This window comes from Bos taurus, chromosome 16 (assembly GCF_002263795.3).
Source record: "Bos taurus isolate L1 Dominette 01449 registration number 42190680 breed Hereford chromosome 16, ARS-UCD2.0, whole genome shotgun sequence".
NCBI lineage: Eukaryota > Metazoa > Chordata > Mammalia > Artiodactyla > Bovidae > Bos > Bos taurus.
In genome coordinates this window covers 64,139,734-64,156,695 of record NC_037343.1, presented here as the reverse complement: position 1 = coordinate 64,156,695, position 16,962 = coordinate 64,139,734, and the positions used below count along the sequence as shown (strand labels likewise).

Genomic DNA, 16,962 nt, shown 5'->3' with positions numbered 1-16,962 from the left:
GAGCAAAGTCCCTGCTTCAAGGACCTTAATTCTGGGGAAGGAAGGAGGAGATAAGCAACAAACAAATGAATACACATAAAAATATCAAGCAGCTAAAAAGCGCTATAAAAAGCAAAGCAGAATGTAGGAAAATAAAGAGTGATAATATTGTGGTTTTTTTACAGGTTTTGTCCTGGTTTCATGCAGACTTCTATATCCTAATTAACATCCTCAAGAATTGCTATAGATCATTTACTTCAATCCAGGTGATACTTCATAAAACAAATGCAGTTGACCCTTGAACAATGCAAGGAGTTGCGGGGGCGGGGGGGGGGGTGTTGACTGCTGCCCTGCACAGTCAGAAATCCACAAATGAGTTCTGAAATTCCAGCCCCCACCTTATGTGGTTCCTCTGCATTCACAATTCCACGTCCATGGATCCAGCCAACCACAGACTGTCGTACTGCAGTATTTACTACTGAAAAAAATCTGCATTAAGTGGACCCACGCAGTTCAAACCTGTGATTTGAACCCTGAACCCATACAGTTCAGGGGTCAGCTGTATATTTCACAAACATTCTGTGAGAAGCATTTAATCAGTGACTAATACAACATTTTCTAAAATCTCCTATATGATATTCCATCTTTCTATAAGCATCCCCAATACTTTTACTTCACCGTCTGTACTATTTAGTATAGACATGAGAATGACTCCACGATGCTTAACTGTTCAGTTCACTGACCAGTGAAAGAACAACGAGCAGAGGGATCTCTTATCAAAATGCTCTGTTAAATGCTTCTGCATGGAGACACGTGAGATACTTACTAAACTCTGTGCCAGCAGAGTAAAGGGTCCTAAGAACCTGGGGCAGGTGCAGAGAGAGGCTTTACTGAGGAAAACCATTCTGGGGAAGTAACGATTCAACTCAACCCACAGAACAGTTAGGAGCTGGCTAAGAAAAGTGAGATCTGGATAAGAGAGTTGGGTGAGCATTCTAGTTCATGAGCAATACTTCATGGCGGGCGAGTAGGGTGCACCTGTGGGAAGACAAGCCCAGGGGGGCTTGGGAAGAGGGTGCCAGTGCAGAGGCAGGTGGTGGGGAACGAGGCTGGAGAAGTCTATTTGTGAGAGACTCTACTGGGCCACTGTTTTGGTTTTTTATTAAACAAAAAAAAAAAGAAAAGTTAAAAATATGAAATTCTATACTAACTTCTACTCCTCATTTCCTCAACTGCCTTAAGCAAATGACTGGCTCTCCCTGTGTGGCACTGCCTGGCGCTCGGTGTGGGGTCAGGGGGAGGAATGGAAGGAAGGTGGAGTGTTTTAATGTTTCCCAATAATTAGAGTGTTTTTGATGAGACAAGAGAGATGCAGATTATGAGCTCAGTGTTTCGGTTGTTCTGTTTATGTTCACGCTCTGTAGCAATGTTTTTTGAACAAAGAGCTTATAGTGGAGTCAAAGGCTGGCCGGCTGGCCAGAACCTCTCTTATTACACAGAGGCTCCAGTCAGTGGAAGCAGGGGCACTGTCACCGGTGAGCCCCAGGCTCCTCTGTCAACCAGCACAGGCAGCTCCTGGAGCCACCAGCAAATATCTACTTCAGTGTTCTTATCAAAAAGAAAGAAACGCAGAGAATGGGAACAGAGGTGTATCCAAAGCTATAAAAATATTTTATTCCTAACTAAATGTGATGGGCTCTGATATATTTGAAACAACGATTTAGAGAAAAAATTTTAAGAATTTTAAAAATGCCACTTTACATCAAGAATCCCCGGGCGGCCTCACAAACTGAAAATCAAGTTTTGAATCACATCTTATAAGAAAGAGTATCTTGTAGTAAATCATCATCGTTGGCACCTGAATGCCTAGGCTGAAATTCCAGCTCCTTCAATGTCCAGCCATCCATCTTTGGACAGGTAACTTAATTGTGCCTCTGTTGTTAGCTGTAACCTGAGGATGGACTTCCCCGGTGGTCCAGTGGTTAAAAACCTGCCTTGCAATGCCAAGGACGTGGACTGGATCCCTAGTCAGGGAAATGAGGACCCGATGCGACCAAATAAATATTGGCTGAGGGGTAAAGAATCTGCCTGCCAACGCAGGAGACTCGAGTTGGAGCCTTAGGTCAGGAAGATCCCCTGGAGGAGGAAACAGCAACCCATTCCAGTATTCTTGCCTGGAGAATCCCACGGACAGAGGAGCCTGGTGGGCTACGGTCCATGGATTCACAAAAGAGTTGGACACAACTTGGCGACTAAACAGCAACAAACAACCTGAGGATAATACAAGAAGCTATCTCGGAGGGCTGTGAGCATGAATGAGGCCGCATATGTTAAAGTGCTTAGAAAAGCACTTGGCCATAAATATTATGTCAGCTATTATTAATATCAGATATGCATTTTATGAATCCATAATAAACCTGTTTCCGACAAAACTTTTGCTGCTGGGAAAACTAGTCACGGAACCAAACCAGAAAATCCTAAAAACTTCCAAAGCTCTTCTTTCCCAAGTGCTCCTGTGGGTAGAGCCGACTCACCGGTAGTCCCGGTAGGACAGTTGGTGCACACCACCTCCTGTGTCTTAGGGACAACAGCACAGCTGGAGCCCCCAGGACACGGACAGGGCTGGCAATCCAAGGAGGTGCCTGCGGTTGAATCGCCATAGTAGCCATCGCTGCATTTCTCACAGTTGGGCCCGGCCGTGTTGTCTCTGCAGTTACAAACACCTATTTGGAGAGAAGGTGTGAGAAGACAGGCGAGTGTCCAAGCAAACAAGACAGCGGGCGTTTCTGAGCCGCCTGCTGAAGAGAGCTTAGGTCTAGCCGTCCCCAAAGGTCGTCCTCTCACCTGACTCAGGGTCGCAGGTCTCGCTGTGCCCATTGCAGGTGCAGAGCACACAGGGACTGTACGGGCCGAGGCTCGGCGTTTCTCTTCGGTAACCCGAGAGGCACACCTCACAAAACTGCCCTCCGTATCCCACGGGACACGTGCAGGACTCCACCCAAGTTGCGGGGACCCCGGGCCCAGGATGAGCGCTTGCCAGGGTGACATCATCCAAATAGCCAGCACCTGTGTGTGGTTGGGGGAAAGAGGATCGCTGGACTGGCTTCTGTTTTCCAAAACTTCATGAAAAGTCATCAGCACTAAAGGATAACCAGACTCAAAATTTCAGAGACAGCCAACCATTAGTTTAATTTATCTACTGGAGAAGATAACTAGAAAACAGTACTTAGAGCAATCATGTGGTACCTGATGCTGCTGCTGCGAAGTCACTTCAGTCGTGTCCGACTCTGTGCGACCCCACAGATGGCAGCTCACCAGGCTCCCCCATCCCTGGGAGCCTCCAGGCAAGAACACTGGAGTGGGTTGCCATTTCCTTCTCCAATGCATGAAAGTGAAAAGTGAAAGTGAAGTCGCTCAGTCGTTTCTGACTCTTAGCGACCCCATGTACTACAGCCTACCAGGCTCCTCCGTCCACGGGATTTTCCAGGCAAGAGTATAGGAGTGGGGTGCCATTGCCTTCTCCAGGTACCTGGTGCTAGGTATCTGGAATGGCAGTATACCAAACTTTTATTTTTTAAACACACACACACACACACTTATACACACATACACGCACACAGAGATTTCAATTTTACAGTTCTCCCAATCAGATCCCCTGGAGAAGGAAACAATAACCCATTCCAGTATTCTCGCCTGGGAAATCCCATGGACAGAGGAGCCTGGCGGGTTATAGTCCATGGAGTCACAAAGAGTTGGACATGACTGAAGTGACTTAGCACATGCACCCAATCACCAATGTGAAAAACGAAAAGCACTGGGCAATGATCTGGGGCAAGAAAAGACAGAAGGAAGAACGTGGGAACAGGAGGAGTTTAAGGCCACAGCCACGAAGCCATGTTTTTGTTCTTTTGCCACAAAAGCAGGCACTGATCATAGAGTTTAAGGCTTAGAAAGCAGGGAAAGCACCTGTCAATAAGGACCATGCAACTGTATTTTTTGCCCTGCATAAAATAGCAAAAATAATTAAACAAGTTCGAATAATCAGGGCTACTTTGACAAACATAATTATTCCAAAGCCATTATGCCATTACGCCATGTATCATAACACTTTCTTGTTTTCAAAAGAAAATAAAAATAGAGAAATCCTTATATTGGTTTACCTCAAAGGTTTATCCAGCCTAACAGTGCATGTGACAGGCTCAAAAGGAACATCGTATGGAAGGGCCAAGTTTTTATTATACCAGCACGTTTCCCTTTAATTTTCATTCCACTCCTATCTCTTACAGTCTTATCTTTTAACTCAATCTCCCCATGTTATGAAATATCACTTGTTTATACAGAAACTGACAACCTGAGGCTAAAGGACATCTCTTATTTTTGCTTTGAACTTAGTTTAACTTTTAATATATTTATGGGTTTTTTCAACATTAGATCATGAAAGACATCTCCACTGTTAAAGTGCTTCCAACTCCATCTTCAAATGTACTTGTGATTTAATTAATTCACTGCAATCTAACTTGTTTCAACACTTCTCTTAAAATAAAGAGTCACCAATGATTCTTTAGTTGCCAAATAACAAAATCCAATTGTACTGTCTTTCTCAATCTGTTAACTATTCCTCTTCCTTAAAATTCTTTTTTTCTCTTGAGTCTCAGATCATGGTCCTTAAATAACCATGTTTCCAGGATTGCTTCTTTTCTCTTCTTACATTTTTTGTCATATTTCCAAGTTTAAAAATGATTGCCCATATTTTGACAACTCTGATTCTAAATCTCCAGTCCCAACTAAGACCCATCCATATTTCTAACTACTTATAAGACATTTTCATTTGGATATTCATGCAGGCACCTCAAAAATCAACACAGCCAAGCTGCTGATGCCACTGCCAATGCCACTCCAATGCTCTGATTCCTCTCCCCCAGCAAGCTCTACCTTTCTACAGAAATAGGTCCTTATTCTAAAAAATTTTAGGAAAACAATTTAAAGGCACACTTAAAAACAGCTTTGTTTATCTAACATTGTAACAAATGTTCATTCAGTAAATTTTAACTTTTCATCATTTAGCTAAAAGGGCTTGATAATTGATTTAGTTAAAAGGGCTTGATAATTACAGAGGAAGAAGTAAAAAAGAAATGGAGGTTATATAATGTGAGCCAGTAGAATTATATTGGGATTCTTAGAAAAATCTAATTATATGTATAATGTAACCTCAATAGGCTTACCCATTATAAGACAACATCATTTACTAATTTTTGTCTAATTTTCTCCAGGTCCTCAAGAGACGTTTCAAAATGCATTATTTTTATACACAATTCATGTATGATGAGGAAGTTTATTATATCACTTCTTTAGGATCAGGTTTATAATCAGGACTTTAGAGATAACCTTTTGATTATGGATCCTTTTTCCTAATCATCATTTTGATTGATTGTCTTAATTACATCATAACTTACTTCTCTCACTGTATGTCCCACGAATCTTGATAGAGGTCAAATTGTTCAGGAGTTTCTGAAATTCGAAAGGGGTAAGAGTAGGCCTCCAAGGGTAATCTGTCGCTTCATGGAGCCTAGAGAAAAAGGAAGGGGCACGTTAACCTCTGTAAGGACAATTCTGGGTGCTGAGAAAGTATTTCTTAGTCATCCATGCCACCCACAATGCACTGCTCTGCTGGTCTAACCACGTCAGAGATTAGTCTGTTGGTTTGACCATACCACTGGAAAAGGTACAGGTAATCAAGGGGAAAGTTCCCTTTTACAAAGTCACATCGAGAACCCCAAAGTTTTTCTTTAATACACACCTTGAGGCCTGAGGCGCTTAGATAAAGAAGCCACTTTTATAATTCTGGTCAAGTCAGATTTTATAAACCGAACTGTCTTACCTGAAGACATATTTGACAGTGGTCTCACTTGGATAGGAATTGCCCTGAGCAATCAAGGGCACAGACACTCTCATGCCAGCTCCTTCAAGCACCAGGTCTTCTGCCGAGAGGCGAGTGTCTCGCCTGTCCACGCGGAAGGAGAAGGAGAAATTCTGACCATAACTCAACACCTGCTTGCCCAAGAACTTTGCTGGAAGGCAGACACAATGGTGAGCAAGAACGTGAGGTCAGGAATAAACACCATCACACACCACACCACACGGCTTCCTAGCCTTACTTACCAGGGGCAATGAAGTACCGAGGAAAGTAGCTGTCTGAGATGACGGCAATATCCTGCCTCTCAGAGGACCACTCAAATGATGCTTCAGAGCCATCCCTTTGTTCTGCACGCCACCCATCCTCATCTACAAGCGGAGGATGAAAACACAAACATCCTGAATTCAGGTCCTCTATATTCCACAAAATGTACAGAAAGTCATCAATCAAAGTTTTTGAGTAAATGGAGGCTGTAACAGTACCTATATATGCTATACCTCTGAAGCAGTATTTTTATTTTATATAACATTTATACTCCCAGGTAAATTCTAAAACCATCTGTATATGTTTTCATTAAATTAAAAGCCAAACAAAAATCACATACATTAAAAGAAAAAGTGTTGATAGTCTCAAAAAATCTTAAGAGTTACTGACTTTTTTAATACTGTAAGCCTAGGCTCCACGTTCTAGGGGACTAAAGGAAAGGTCTACTTTACCAGTCTCAAAGGTGGAGGTTATAGAATAAACGCTGTAGCCAACGGCATTTGTGCACACGGAAGAATGCCCAAAGCAGAAGCAGGGGGTGCACCCTCTAGGGTTAGATGATTCCAGATTAAAAAATCCAGGTTTGCATCTGAAAGAGATTAAGATACAACCAGGTATTTTTTGTATCTGAAATATGAGAGAAGACACAACACAGCCAGAGAAAGAATGAGCTACCTCTCACAATTGAAGCCTTCGACATTGTCTTTGCAAACACATCTTCCTGTTTCAATATTACATTCATCTATGCTGCCAGAAGGATTGCAAGAGCATGGCCTGTGAAACGATGAAATAAGAGGATAAAGAAATTTTGCTCCAAGTCAGTCTTTTGTTTTACATGTTAACAAATTTTTTTTTTAAAAAAGAAAGAAATACATAAAAAAGCAAAATGAATCCTAAACTCATCTTTGTATTTGGATTTTATTTCAGTCAAGGACACCCATCACATTTAGACATTAAAAATTGCTTCATCTCTGTACAAAACCATCCTTTAAGCTAGAAGCCTTAAATCTTGGTGATAATTATTACAGGGGGAAAATGTTTATATGGCTGCAGATAAGCTACAAGATCTATTACTAAGAGTCAGCTACAACTGGATTCCACCCCCTTAAAAAATCTTACCTGCACCCAGCCTCAGTGAGAGAATGGTACCCAGGCTGGCAACGGTCACACTTGTCCCCCATCACTCCCGGCTTACAGCTACATCTGCCATAGCTATCACACTGTGTACTGAGGGAACCTGAAATACAAAGCACTCAACGTCAACCACCAGATAGGAAAGTAAAACTAATGTCTCAAAGAAAGAAAACTGGTAACTAAAAACAATGCTTGAAATTCAGTATGTAGATTGGTGTTCAGGGTCTAGATGGTAACCAAGAGAATAAAGATCAAATTTTAAAACAGAACTCCCTCAAAACCATATCCCTTTAAACTATGACATTTAAACTTTTCAGACAAACACCCTAAGATGAATCTACTCATAATTATTGAAAAATACTAACAAATAACTCTGTACCCATGATAAACTGCAAGCAAAATCAGTCACTGTGGACAAGCACAGGCTCCTTAGGGCCTGTGTCTAGAATTTAAGTATACACAGGCAGGAACAGCAAATAAAGTTCAAACTCCTGGAAAAGTAGAACAGACTAAGAGCTCTCAGCTCCTCTGAACACACAGCAACATGCTGCAGGAGTTTAGCCCTCCAAAGAGGTCAGACTAAACAAAATCATTAACAAGGAAGAACTCACGGAGCAGCTAACCAACCTTTTACAGTCAAAGTTCAAACGGTCTCAATGATCCTATTGCTAATTATTTATAAAACCATTACTCAGGCCAACCCCAGTTTTATACACATCGGAAAATCACCTAAACGCTCCACCTGGTTAAAGAGTTGAGGCTGATGCCAAATCATTCACACGTTATAACAATATTCACTCTCTGCATTTAACCTGTGAGAATCCTAAGGAAACAAAGCTTTATTTCCTGGGGATACAGGAATTGCTTATTTTGTCTCCCAACCCATCAGGCTGTCACTTACCAACAGGACTACAGTGGCAGGGAGAGCAGGCTTCCCTGTTCCCAAGGCGGAAGAAATTCTCCCGGCACCTCTCACACTTGGCACCGTCTGTGTTGTCCTGGCAGTTGGTACAGTGGCCACCATGGCCCGTGGAACGGTATAGTTCAGGGTCAAAGTAGCATTCCTGAGATCGGCCATTGCAGTCACAGGCTGTTGGCCAAAACGTTAAGTCAGATGCATGTTTCTTTACAAACAGCATTTTAGAAGACTCAAACCAAACTGTAACCCCCACATCTCTGTGACAGATGGTGGTGGTTTAGATGCTAAGTCATGTCCAACTCTTGCAACCCCATGGACTGTAGTTCCTCTGTCCACGGGGTTTCCCCGGCAAGAATACTGGGGTGGGTTGCCATTTCCTCCTCCAGGGGATCTTCCCGACCCAGGGATTGAACCCGTATCTCCTGCATTGCAGGCAGATCCTTTACCTCTGAGCTGTGACAGGTGGTAGGTAGTTGAATGACTACCAGATACATTTCTCATTTAAAAAAAAACGAAAAAAGTATGTCTGTCAATAAAGTGTTTATAGTCAGGTTATCAGCTTACAAGGAAATGTCCATCCTTATCAAAAATGGTACCATCATAGCTTAGTTGGTAAAGAATCTGACTGCAATATAGGAGAACCTGGTTCAATTCCTGGGTTGGGAAGATACCCTGGAGAAGGGAAAGGTACCCACTCCAGTATTCTGGCATGTATAGTCCAGGGGGTCGCAAAGAGTCGGACACAACAGAGTAACTTTCACTTTAAAATATAACTAATTCCTGTACTTAGGAACCTCCAGATAGTAGTATCAGTTCAGTCGCTCAGTCGTGTCCAACTCTTTGAGATCCCATGAATTGCAGCACGCCAGGCCTCCCTGTCCATCCAGCCATCTCATCCTCTGTTGTCCCCTTCTCCTCCTGCCCCCAATCCCTCCCAGCATCAGAGTCTTTTCCAATGAGTCAACTCTTCGCATGAGGTGGCCAAAGTACTGGAGTTTCAGCTTTAGCATCAAGTAAAAGCCAAGTCAAATTACAATTTTTCAGAGTCTTTATCCTTCATTTTAATACCAAGTCCAAGCACAAGGATCAGTTCATACTCAGGTTTCAGTTTACCATTTTAGGGCTCAGACAATTCAAATACATTAGCCACTAATGTATTTCAAAATGCCAGATTACTTGCATACAGAGACTGGGGTGATCTGAGCCATACTGGGTACGATACGTACCTCTGTAAAAGGAAGCAGGAAATCTAGATGCACTAGAAAGTAAATCCACTAGAAGGGAAACCTAGACGCACTAGATGCCTCTATCTACTGGGAAGCCGCGGTACCAAATGGGTCACCTGTTAAGCAGCTATAGCCCCTACAGGGCACAACCATATTTTAAGAACAAGTATCTACAGTCACAATGTATAATCTTTTTTCATTTTCTCTCTTCCTAAGAGTACTAGGATCTACTCTTCCTCTCAAAGCCTCTCGCCTAGGCACAAGGGCAGTACAAAAGTTTCTCTGTATTTCGCTCTCTAGAGAGATAAAGAAAAAATAATTTTGATAAACAATCTTTTGAATGGGAGTCTTAGTTTGCTACTTATCACACCTGACTAACGTTAATCAACAACCATGGTTGTCTGAAGAAATAAGAATTGGAAGGAAGAAGAATATTTTAAAGAGCAACAAAGAAAAGACTAGAAAAACCATATTTTAGTGTAGGCTACACAGCCAACCAGTTCATTCTGAAGATCAGTCCTGGGTGTTCATTGGAAAGACTGATGCTAAAGCTGAAACTCCAGTACTTTGGCCACCTCACGTGAAGAGTTGACTCATTGGAAAAGACCCTGATGCTGGGAGGGACTGGGGGCAGGAGGAGAAGGGGACGACAGAGGATGAGATGGCTGGATGGCATCACTGACTGGATGGACGTGAGTTTGAGTGAACTCCGGGAGTTGGTGATGGACAGGGAGGCCTGGCGTGCTGTGATTCATGGGGTCGCAGAGAGCCGGACACAGCCGAGCAACTGAACTGAACTCAACACTGGCCCAGTATTTAGAACTAAGGAAAGGCCAGACCTTGAACATGCTGCTCCCATTCTGTTAGGTATGCTCCTCAAGGAAATAGAAAACCTGCAAGTTTATGTTTATGGCCAATTCCACACATCTACAATTCTTCTCTGACGTGCATGCAGGTTATATATATATATATATATATATCTACACACTCAAATTATGGAAGAAGCACTGCCTTGCAGGCTCTTCCTCTCAAGGAAGAATCAAAGGAAGTCACCCACGCCCCCCGCCCCCTGAAGTCCTAGAGACAGCTCAGCAGATGGAAGCCCGGGGCACTCACGCTGGCACTCGCTGGCACTCTCGGCGGTCGCCCTCCTCCACGGCCGGTCGTTGAAGAAAGGAAGGCACTTTTCACAGTCCACACCATAAGTATTATGTTTGCAATTACACACCAGCTTGTCAAACTCGTTCTTTACACACTCGCTTGCATGTCCGTTACATTTACACCTGGGGAAGAGAAGAGACACTCAAAAGAAGAAACAACTAGAAAGCGCTGACTGGACACAGAGAAAGGATGTTCACGGAGAATTAACAGCAACCTCTGAATGTTTCTGAGTTTACCAAGCACAACTGTAAATTGAGGAACTGAGCAAGATTAAGTAATGGCTGTGTTTTTAGTTATGAAGAAAAATTCTGACCAAAAAAGGTAGCTTTATTTAACTGGGGCTAGAGCATTAACTGGAGAAGGCAATGGCACCCACTCCAGTACTCTTGCCTGGAGAATCCCATGGACGGAGGAGCCTGGTAGGCTGCAGTCCATGGGGTCGCAAAGAGTCAGACACGACTGAGCGACTTCATTTTCACTTTCCACTTTCATGCACTGGAGAAAGAAATGGCAACCCACTCCAGTGTTCTTGCCTGGCGATCCCAGGGACGGCGGAGCCTGGTGGGCTGCCCACTATGGGGTTGCACAGAGTCGGACACGAATGAACCGACTTAGCAGCAGCAGTAGCAGAGCATTAACTGGACATAAAAAGAAAGTCCCCGACAATTTCTGAGGACATCTGTAGGACCCTTTCCTGAAGTGAAATGTGTGTTTCAAGAAGAAGCCAAGTGTAGTGGTTAAGAAGAACACGGGTGTATACATATGGCAGATTCACTTTGCATGCAGTGAAACTAACCTAACACTGTGAAGCAATTATACTGCAATTGAAAAAAAAAAAGAACATGGACTCTGAGGCCAGGCTGCCTGTGACTTACAGATGTAACCTAACCTGTGCCTTACCTGTAAGAGAAGGATGAGAATAATGTTTATTTCATAGAGTTACTGAGATCAAGAGGTTACTCTTTTTATGTGCCCAGGATTATATGGGCATATAACAAGTCAATAAATGTCAGCAGTTATCCGTCATCATGATTTTAAAGCATTCTGATCTGAAGACAGTAAGAGCCAGACACGACACCACCATATGGATCTCTGGTAGACACTCCCTCGGGTTGTTTGGGGTAAGAATCCTTGACGGATCCCTAAGACGAAGGCACTAGAACACTAAGGACTTGTGGAAATCCCCATGAGTATTTGCTGCCCTGCCGTGCCCCTCACTCGCTCTTTAAAGACAGCAGTCAGTTCAAGCACCACTTAATAACACATTCAAACACTTCTGAAATATCTACAGTGCACTAGGATGAATCCCAAATTATATCCCCAGCTTGCCTCTTTCTTCCAAGCTTCTGTCCTTGACTGCTACACAAACGTAATGTCCTCCACGACTTACAGCTTTATATTTTATACCTGAACTCACCATCTCGCCAAATGAGCTCATCTTCTTCGAGTATATTGTTATAAATTGGTTATCACCATTCTCCTGATTGCTAAACCTTCAAATCTTCTCTGACTAAAATCCTGATAACTCTTCCTTCACAAAATGCACCTAAATGTTCCTTTCCACCCTGTCGTCACCACCCCGTGTCTGGCATTTGTCACCTAACACCTAGATGACAGCATCATAACAGGAATATAAAATTCTCTCAATCATATTCTTTCACTTTGCCTGCAGCTCACCTTCCTGATCTACTGTTCTGATATCAGAGCCCTCCTCCAAAAGAGTACATGGTTTCTCACTGGTTACAGCTTCCATCAGCTTCCCCTGAGCATCAATCCCATACCAGGGACACAGCATACAAAAATCATGTTTCTGTTCTGGAGACTTCATAGGCTAATACAAGGAGAAGTCAGTCCAAGATTCTTGGCCCACTGTCTGAGGTCTCTGGCTATCAAACTCTCTCTGGTTTACAACTCTACAAATTCATGTAAGATGTTCCTTCCATCAAGGAGACTTAGATTCTTTCAACTCTAAACCTTTGTTCACGACATGTTCATCCTCCTGCACCTAACCCAGACATCCTCTCTCCTTATCTAAACCCTACCTATTCTTCGAGGCCCAGCTTAGATTCGATCTGCTTCTCTAGCCTGACTGTCTTGTAAGCATTCTCTGACATACGACATCTCTTTATCTAAAGCATGTGACTGTACTAGCATTTAACTTTTCACACGTTCACACAGAGCCTGCCTCATTCATCTGCAGGATCCCAGAGGTCAGGTCCTTCTCAGAAGGTGAGTGTCAGTCCCGCACTTTCTCAGTAGCTTCACAGTGCCTGTCATAGGGCTCTGTACTTACACGCTCAATAAGAATCCACTAATGTGTCTCCAGTACTTTGGCCACCTCATGCGAAGAGTTGACTCATTGGAAAAGACTCTGATGCTGGGAGGGATTGGGGGCAGGAGGAGAAGGGGACAACAGAGGATGAGATGGCTGGATGGCATCACTGACTCGATGGACGTGAGTCTGAGTGAACTCTGGGAGTTGGTGATGGACAGGGAGGCCTGGCGTGCTGTGATTCATGGGGTCGCAAAGAGTTGGACACAACTGAGCGACTGATCTGATCTGATCTGAATGTGTTGATTGGTCCAATCACTTCATGGGAAATAGATGGGGAAACAGTGGAAACAGTGTCAGACTTTATTTTTTTGGGCTCCAAAATCACTGCAGATGGTGATTGCAGCCATGAAATTAAAAGACGCTTACTCCTTGGAAGGAAAGCTATGACCAACCTAGACAGCATATTCAAAAGCAGAGACAATACTTTGCCAACAAAGGTCCGTCTAGTCAAGGCTATGGTTTTTCCAGTGGTCATGTATGGATCTGAGAGTTGGATTGTGAAGAAGGCTGAGCGCCAAAAAATTGATGCTTTTGAACTGTGGTGTTGGAGAAGACTCTTGAGAGTCCCTTGGATTGCAAGGAGATCCAACCAGTCCATTCTGAAGGAGATCAGTCCTGGGTGTTCATTGGAAGGACTGATGCTGAAGCTGAAACTCTAATACTTTGGCCACCTCATGCACAGAGTTGAGTCATTGGAAAAGACTCTGATGCTGGGAGGGACTGGGGGCAGGAAGAGAGGGGACGACAGAGGATGAGATGGCTGGATGGCACCACCAACTCGATGCACATGAGTTTGGGTGAACTCCGGGAGTTGGTGATGGACAGGGAGGCCTGGTGTGCTGCGATTCATGGGGTCACAAAGAGTCGGACAGGACTGAGTGACTGAATTGAACTGAATGTGTTGATTGGACAAGGTTTTGGAAAACCTAGTTACTTTGTTTCCAGGATAATGAGGTCTAACAACATTACTAATGCCCTTGTAAATAAGTGGCTGCATTCACTCCTACACCAAAGCTTCTATGGCTTTCAAGGTTATTTAATGGCTTACTTACCTACCACCCACAGCAAAATCAGAGATTGCATAATAATAGGATTTGAGAACTTTGGGGTCATTAAACACTTCATCTCCAAAAGTGTTCAGGCGATTGAGAGTTACTCTGATGTCAGTGGCAGTTACCCATTCCTGTCAGAAAATAAAAACACAGAAAAGACGGTAAAGGCACTGAATTATTGTAAGAGACATGTATGTGACAAAATCTTCTAAACAGTTTATGTGTCATTTAACTTATGTCTTCTTCTGGCATTAAATCTATTAACTTACTCAAAGACTTCCTTTAATATCCTTATATTTTTCTCCTTGAATCTTCCCTTCTTGGATCTAAGTTGTTACTTCACCACTCAGAATCCCCCAAGGCAGAAATAATATTAATTTCGTCACAAGGCTGTAGAAAGGCTTAAATGAAATACGCTTTTCAATACTCAGCATACATTAGGTACTGAATACACATGTCCCGTCTCTCCACTCTATATCCGCACCCCAAAGCCAGCCTAGAGAAGCCAACAGAGTTCACAAAGCGCCACAACCGTGTTCAATATGCTGGTCATTGTCTCCCCCTGCCCATCTTGTTCCATCTCCCTTTCCGTTTTACCCCAACCACTACTACAGATCTGGGAGACACTTCCCAGCACAAAGCAATCAATCATTACACTGGCCTGAACCAATCAGATGTACTCTTCTGTCCTGACCCTTCCCAAATGTCGCTTCTTGTGAGGCCTTCCCTGGCCGGGCTATCTAAAATTGCCACCACCACCACCACCTCCAACTCCCTACCTCCCATCACTATTTTATTAAAATTGCCTGTTTCCATCACCACCACCTGCATACCCCACCACTGCCACATCAGATTATAAGCTCCACAGGGCAGGAATTTTTTTGTTTTTGTTCACTGCATTTCACTGCTGGTTAGCATATACTTGGTGCTCAGATTAACATTCACCAAGGAGAAGACCCTTGAAAGTCCTTTAGACAGCAAGGAGAACAAACCAGCCAATCCTAAAGGAAACCAACCCTGAATATTCACTGGAAGGACTGACGCCAAAGATGAAGCTCCAATCCTTTGGCCACTTGATGCGAAGAACTGACTCACTGGAAAAGACCCTGATGCTTGCAAACATTGAGGGCAGGAGGAGAAGGGGACGGCAAGGGATGAGATGGTTGGATGGCATCACTGACTCAATGGACATGAGTGTGAGCAAACTCAAGGAGCTTGTGAAGGGCAGGGAAGCCTGGCGTGCTGCAGTTCATGGGACGGCAAGGAGTTGGACACGACCTAGCCGCTGAACAACAAGCAAATGGGCAGACTGGCAGAAACTACAACTGATCGAGATGGCAGGTCTATCATGATGGCAGAGGACCAGAAGGGAGGTTACACAGTTTTCCCCGAGGTTTTATGAGCTCTGAGTGCATATAATAAATGCCCTTTCATTGAGCTCATTTTAGTCAGATGTTTACATCTGGGGTAATCCCGAGGAATCATGTCTGCCAGTGACCAAGCCCTGTGTATTCCCTTTTCACACTGATTCTAGACAGTGTGACTTGCTTTGGCCAAAGAAACATCAGTGAATGTGACACAGGCAGAAAATTGATATATATGCATGCCCTGGGACTTACCCTCTTGAATACTTTCACGATCACATGAAGAAGGCTAGTCTAGCCTCCTTGAGGAGATAAGATGACAGGGAGAGGATAAACCCAGCTCCCATCCCAGCTGACTGGCCAGGGAGTGACCTCAGGCCGACACAGAATCATGAGAAACAAGAAATCGTGGCTGTTTAAAACCATTAAGTTTTAGAGTGGTGTATTACGTATAATGACCCAAAGGTGCCACGCCCACATTCAGTTCTCTCCTGGGACTGCACCTCAGCATCACCAACACAGACGTAACCAGCCAAGTGCAGAGCCGAAGGCATCTGTTTTCAGAAGGTTTCACGTGAGACAGGGAGGCACACCCCTGATTAAGAATCACTGCTTACTCCATGCCAAACACCTGGCAGATAGAACAACACAGAGAGCTCATCAAGGCTAATCTCTGTGAAGCCTCCATGTATAATTAGAAAGGAGAAGAGATGGTGATTTCACCATATCCAAACTTGGAACTCCAATAACAACTCCCACTCACGGTCACAATGTCAGGAATCTTTTAGCCGTCTGTAGTGTAAATAGCTGGACAGATCTCTGTGTTTAGCACTTGCATCTTTGACAGGCTTCAACTTTATCACAGCTTTTCTTGAATAAAAGCTTCTCAAGAGCTGAATCTAAGACTTTTTCTTTCACAATGGGCATCTTAAAGAAAACAAACTCTAGAACTAGACTTTTCATGTTTTGAATCCCAGTTTAGTGGCTAGAAATAGTGTAACTTGGGGCCAGTGATTTTTTCTTTTCTGGGCCTCTGATTCCTCATCTGTAAAATGGAGATAATAGAAGTGTCTACCTTACAGTTATTGGGAGAGTTAAATGTGTTAATATATTTAATATATCTAAAGGGCTTAGAACAACACTTGGCATACTATGGCACACTACAGTAAGTGCTATAATAAATGCTAATCATTATTATACATCACTACATGCTCAGTAATATTCAGCATTGAAACCAGGAAGGTTTCAGAGAGATCACAGCTTTTACAGGGAGGCGCAAGGAGCAGGGAGGGTAGGAGCCATCTGCCTCTGTCCTCACTGTCAGATTGGCTACCAGGCAGATCAGTTACCCTTCCTTGGTAGCTGTATATCAGAGTCAGAGCTCTTATATCCAGAGACACATAACTGATGCTTCTGCATAAGGATACCAACTGACCAAATCTATTGGCGAATGCCCACAGCCTTCTGTCACATTTAGTCTTATGAGTTTCTGAGGCATGAAGAATAAGAAACATCAGAACTCCTATAGCTGGGGAACTGATTTAAGACAAGCTAACAAGGCATATTGGAGAAGGCAATGGCACCCCACTCCAGTACTCTTGCCTGGAAAATCCC

At 43.5% G+C, this 16,962-nt stretch overlaps 1 protein-coding gene across 1 annotated transcript in view; it reads right to left on the bottom strand.

Moving 5' to 3' along the window:
• The window catches only part of LAMC1 (laminin subunit gamma 1), a 121,097-nt gene that overhangs the window by 27,044 nt on the left and 77,091 nt on the right, over positions 1 to 16,962 (bottom strand). The window contains 11 exon segments of the mRNA NM_001206817.1: positions 2,514 to 2,702; positions 2,824 to 3,045; positions 5,433 to 5,545; positions 5,858 to 6,047; positions 6,139 to 6,261; positions 6,610 to 6,746; positions 6,833 to 6,931; positions 7,277 to 7,394; positions 8,193 to 8,381; positions 10,553 to 10,719; positions 13,985 to 14,115. Of these exon segments, the coding sequence (NP_001193746.1) occupies positions 2,514 to 2,702; positions 2,824 to 3,045; positions 5,433 to 5,545; positions 5,858 to 6,047; positions 6,139 to 6,261; positions 6,610 to 6,746; positions 6,833 to 6,931; positions 7,277 to 7,394; positions 8,193 to 8,381; positions 10,553 to 10,719; positions 13,985 to 14,115 (1,678 nt within the window).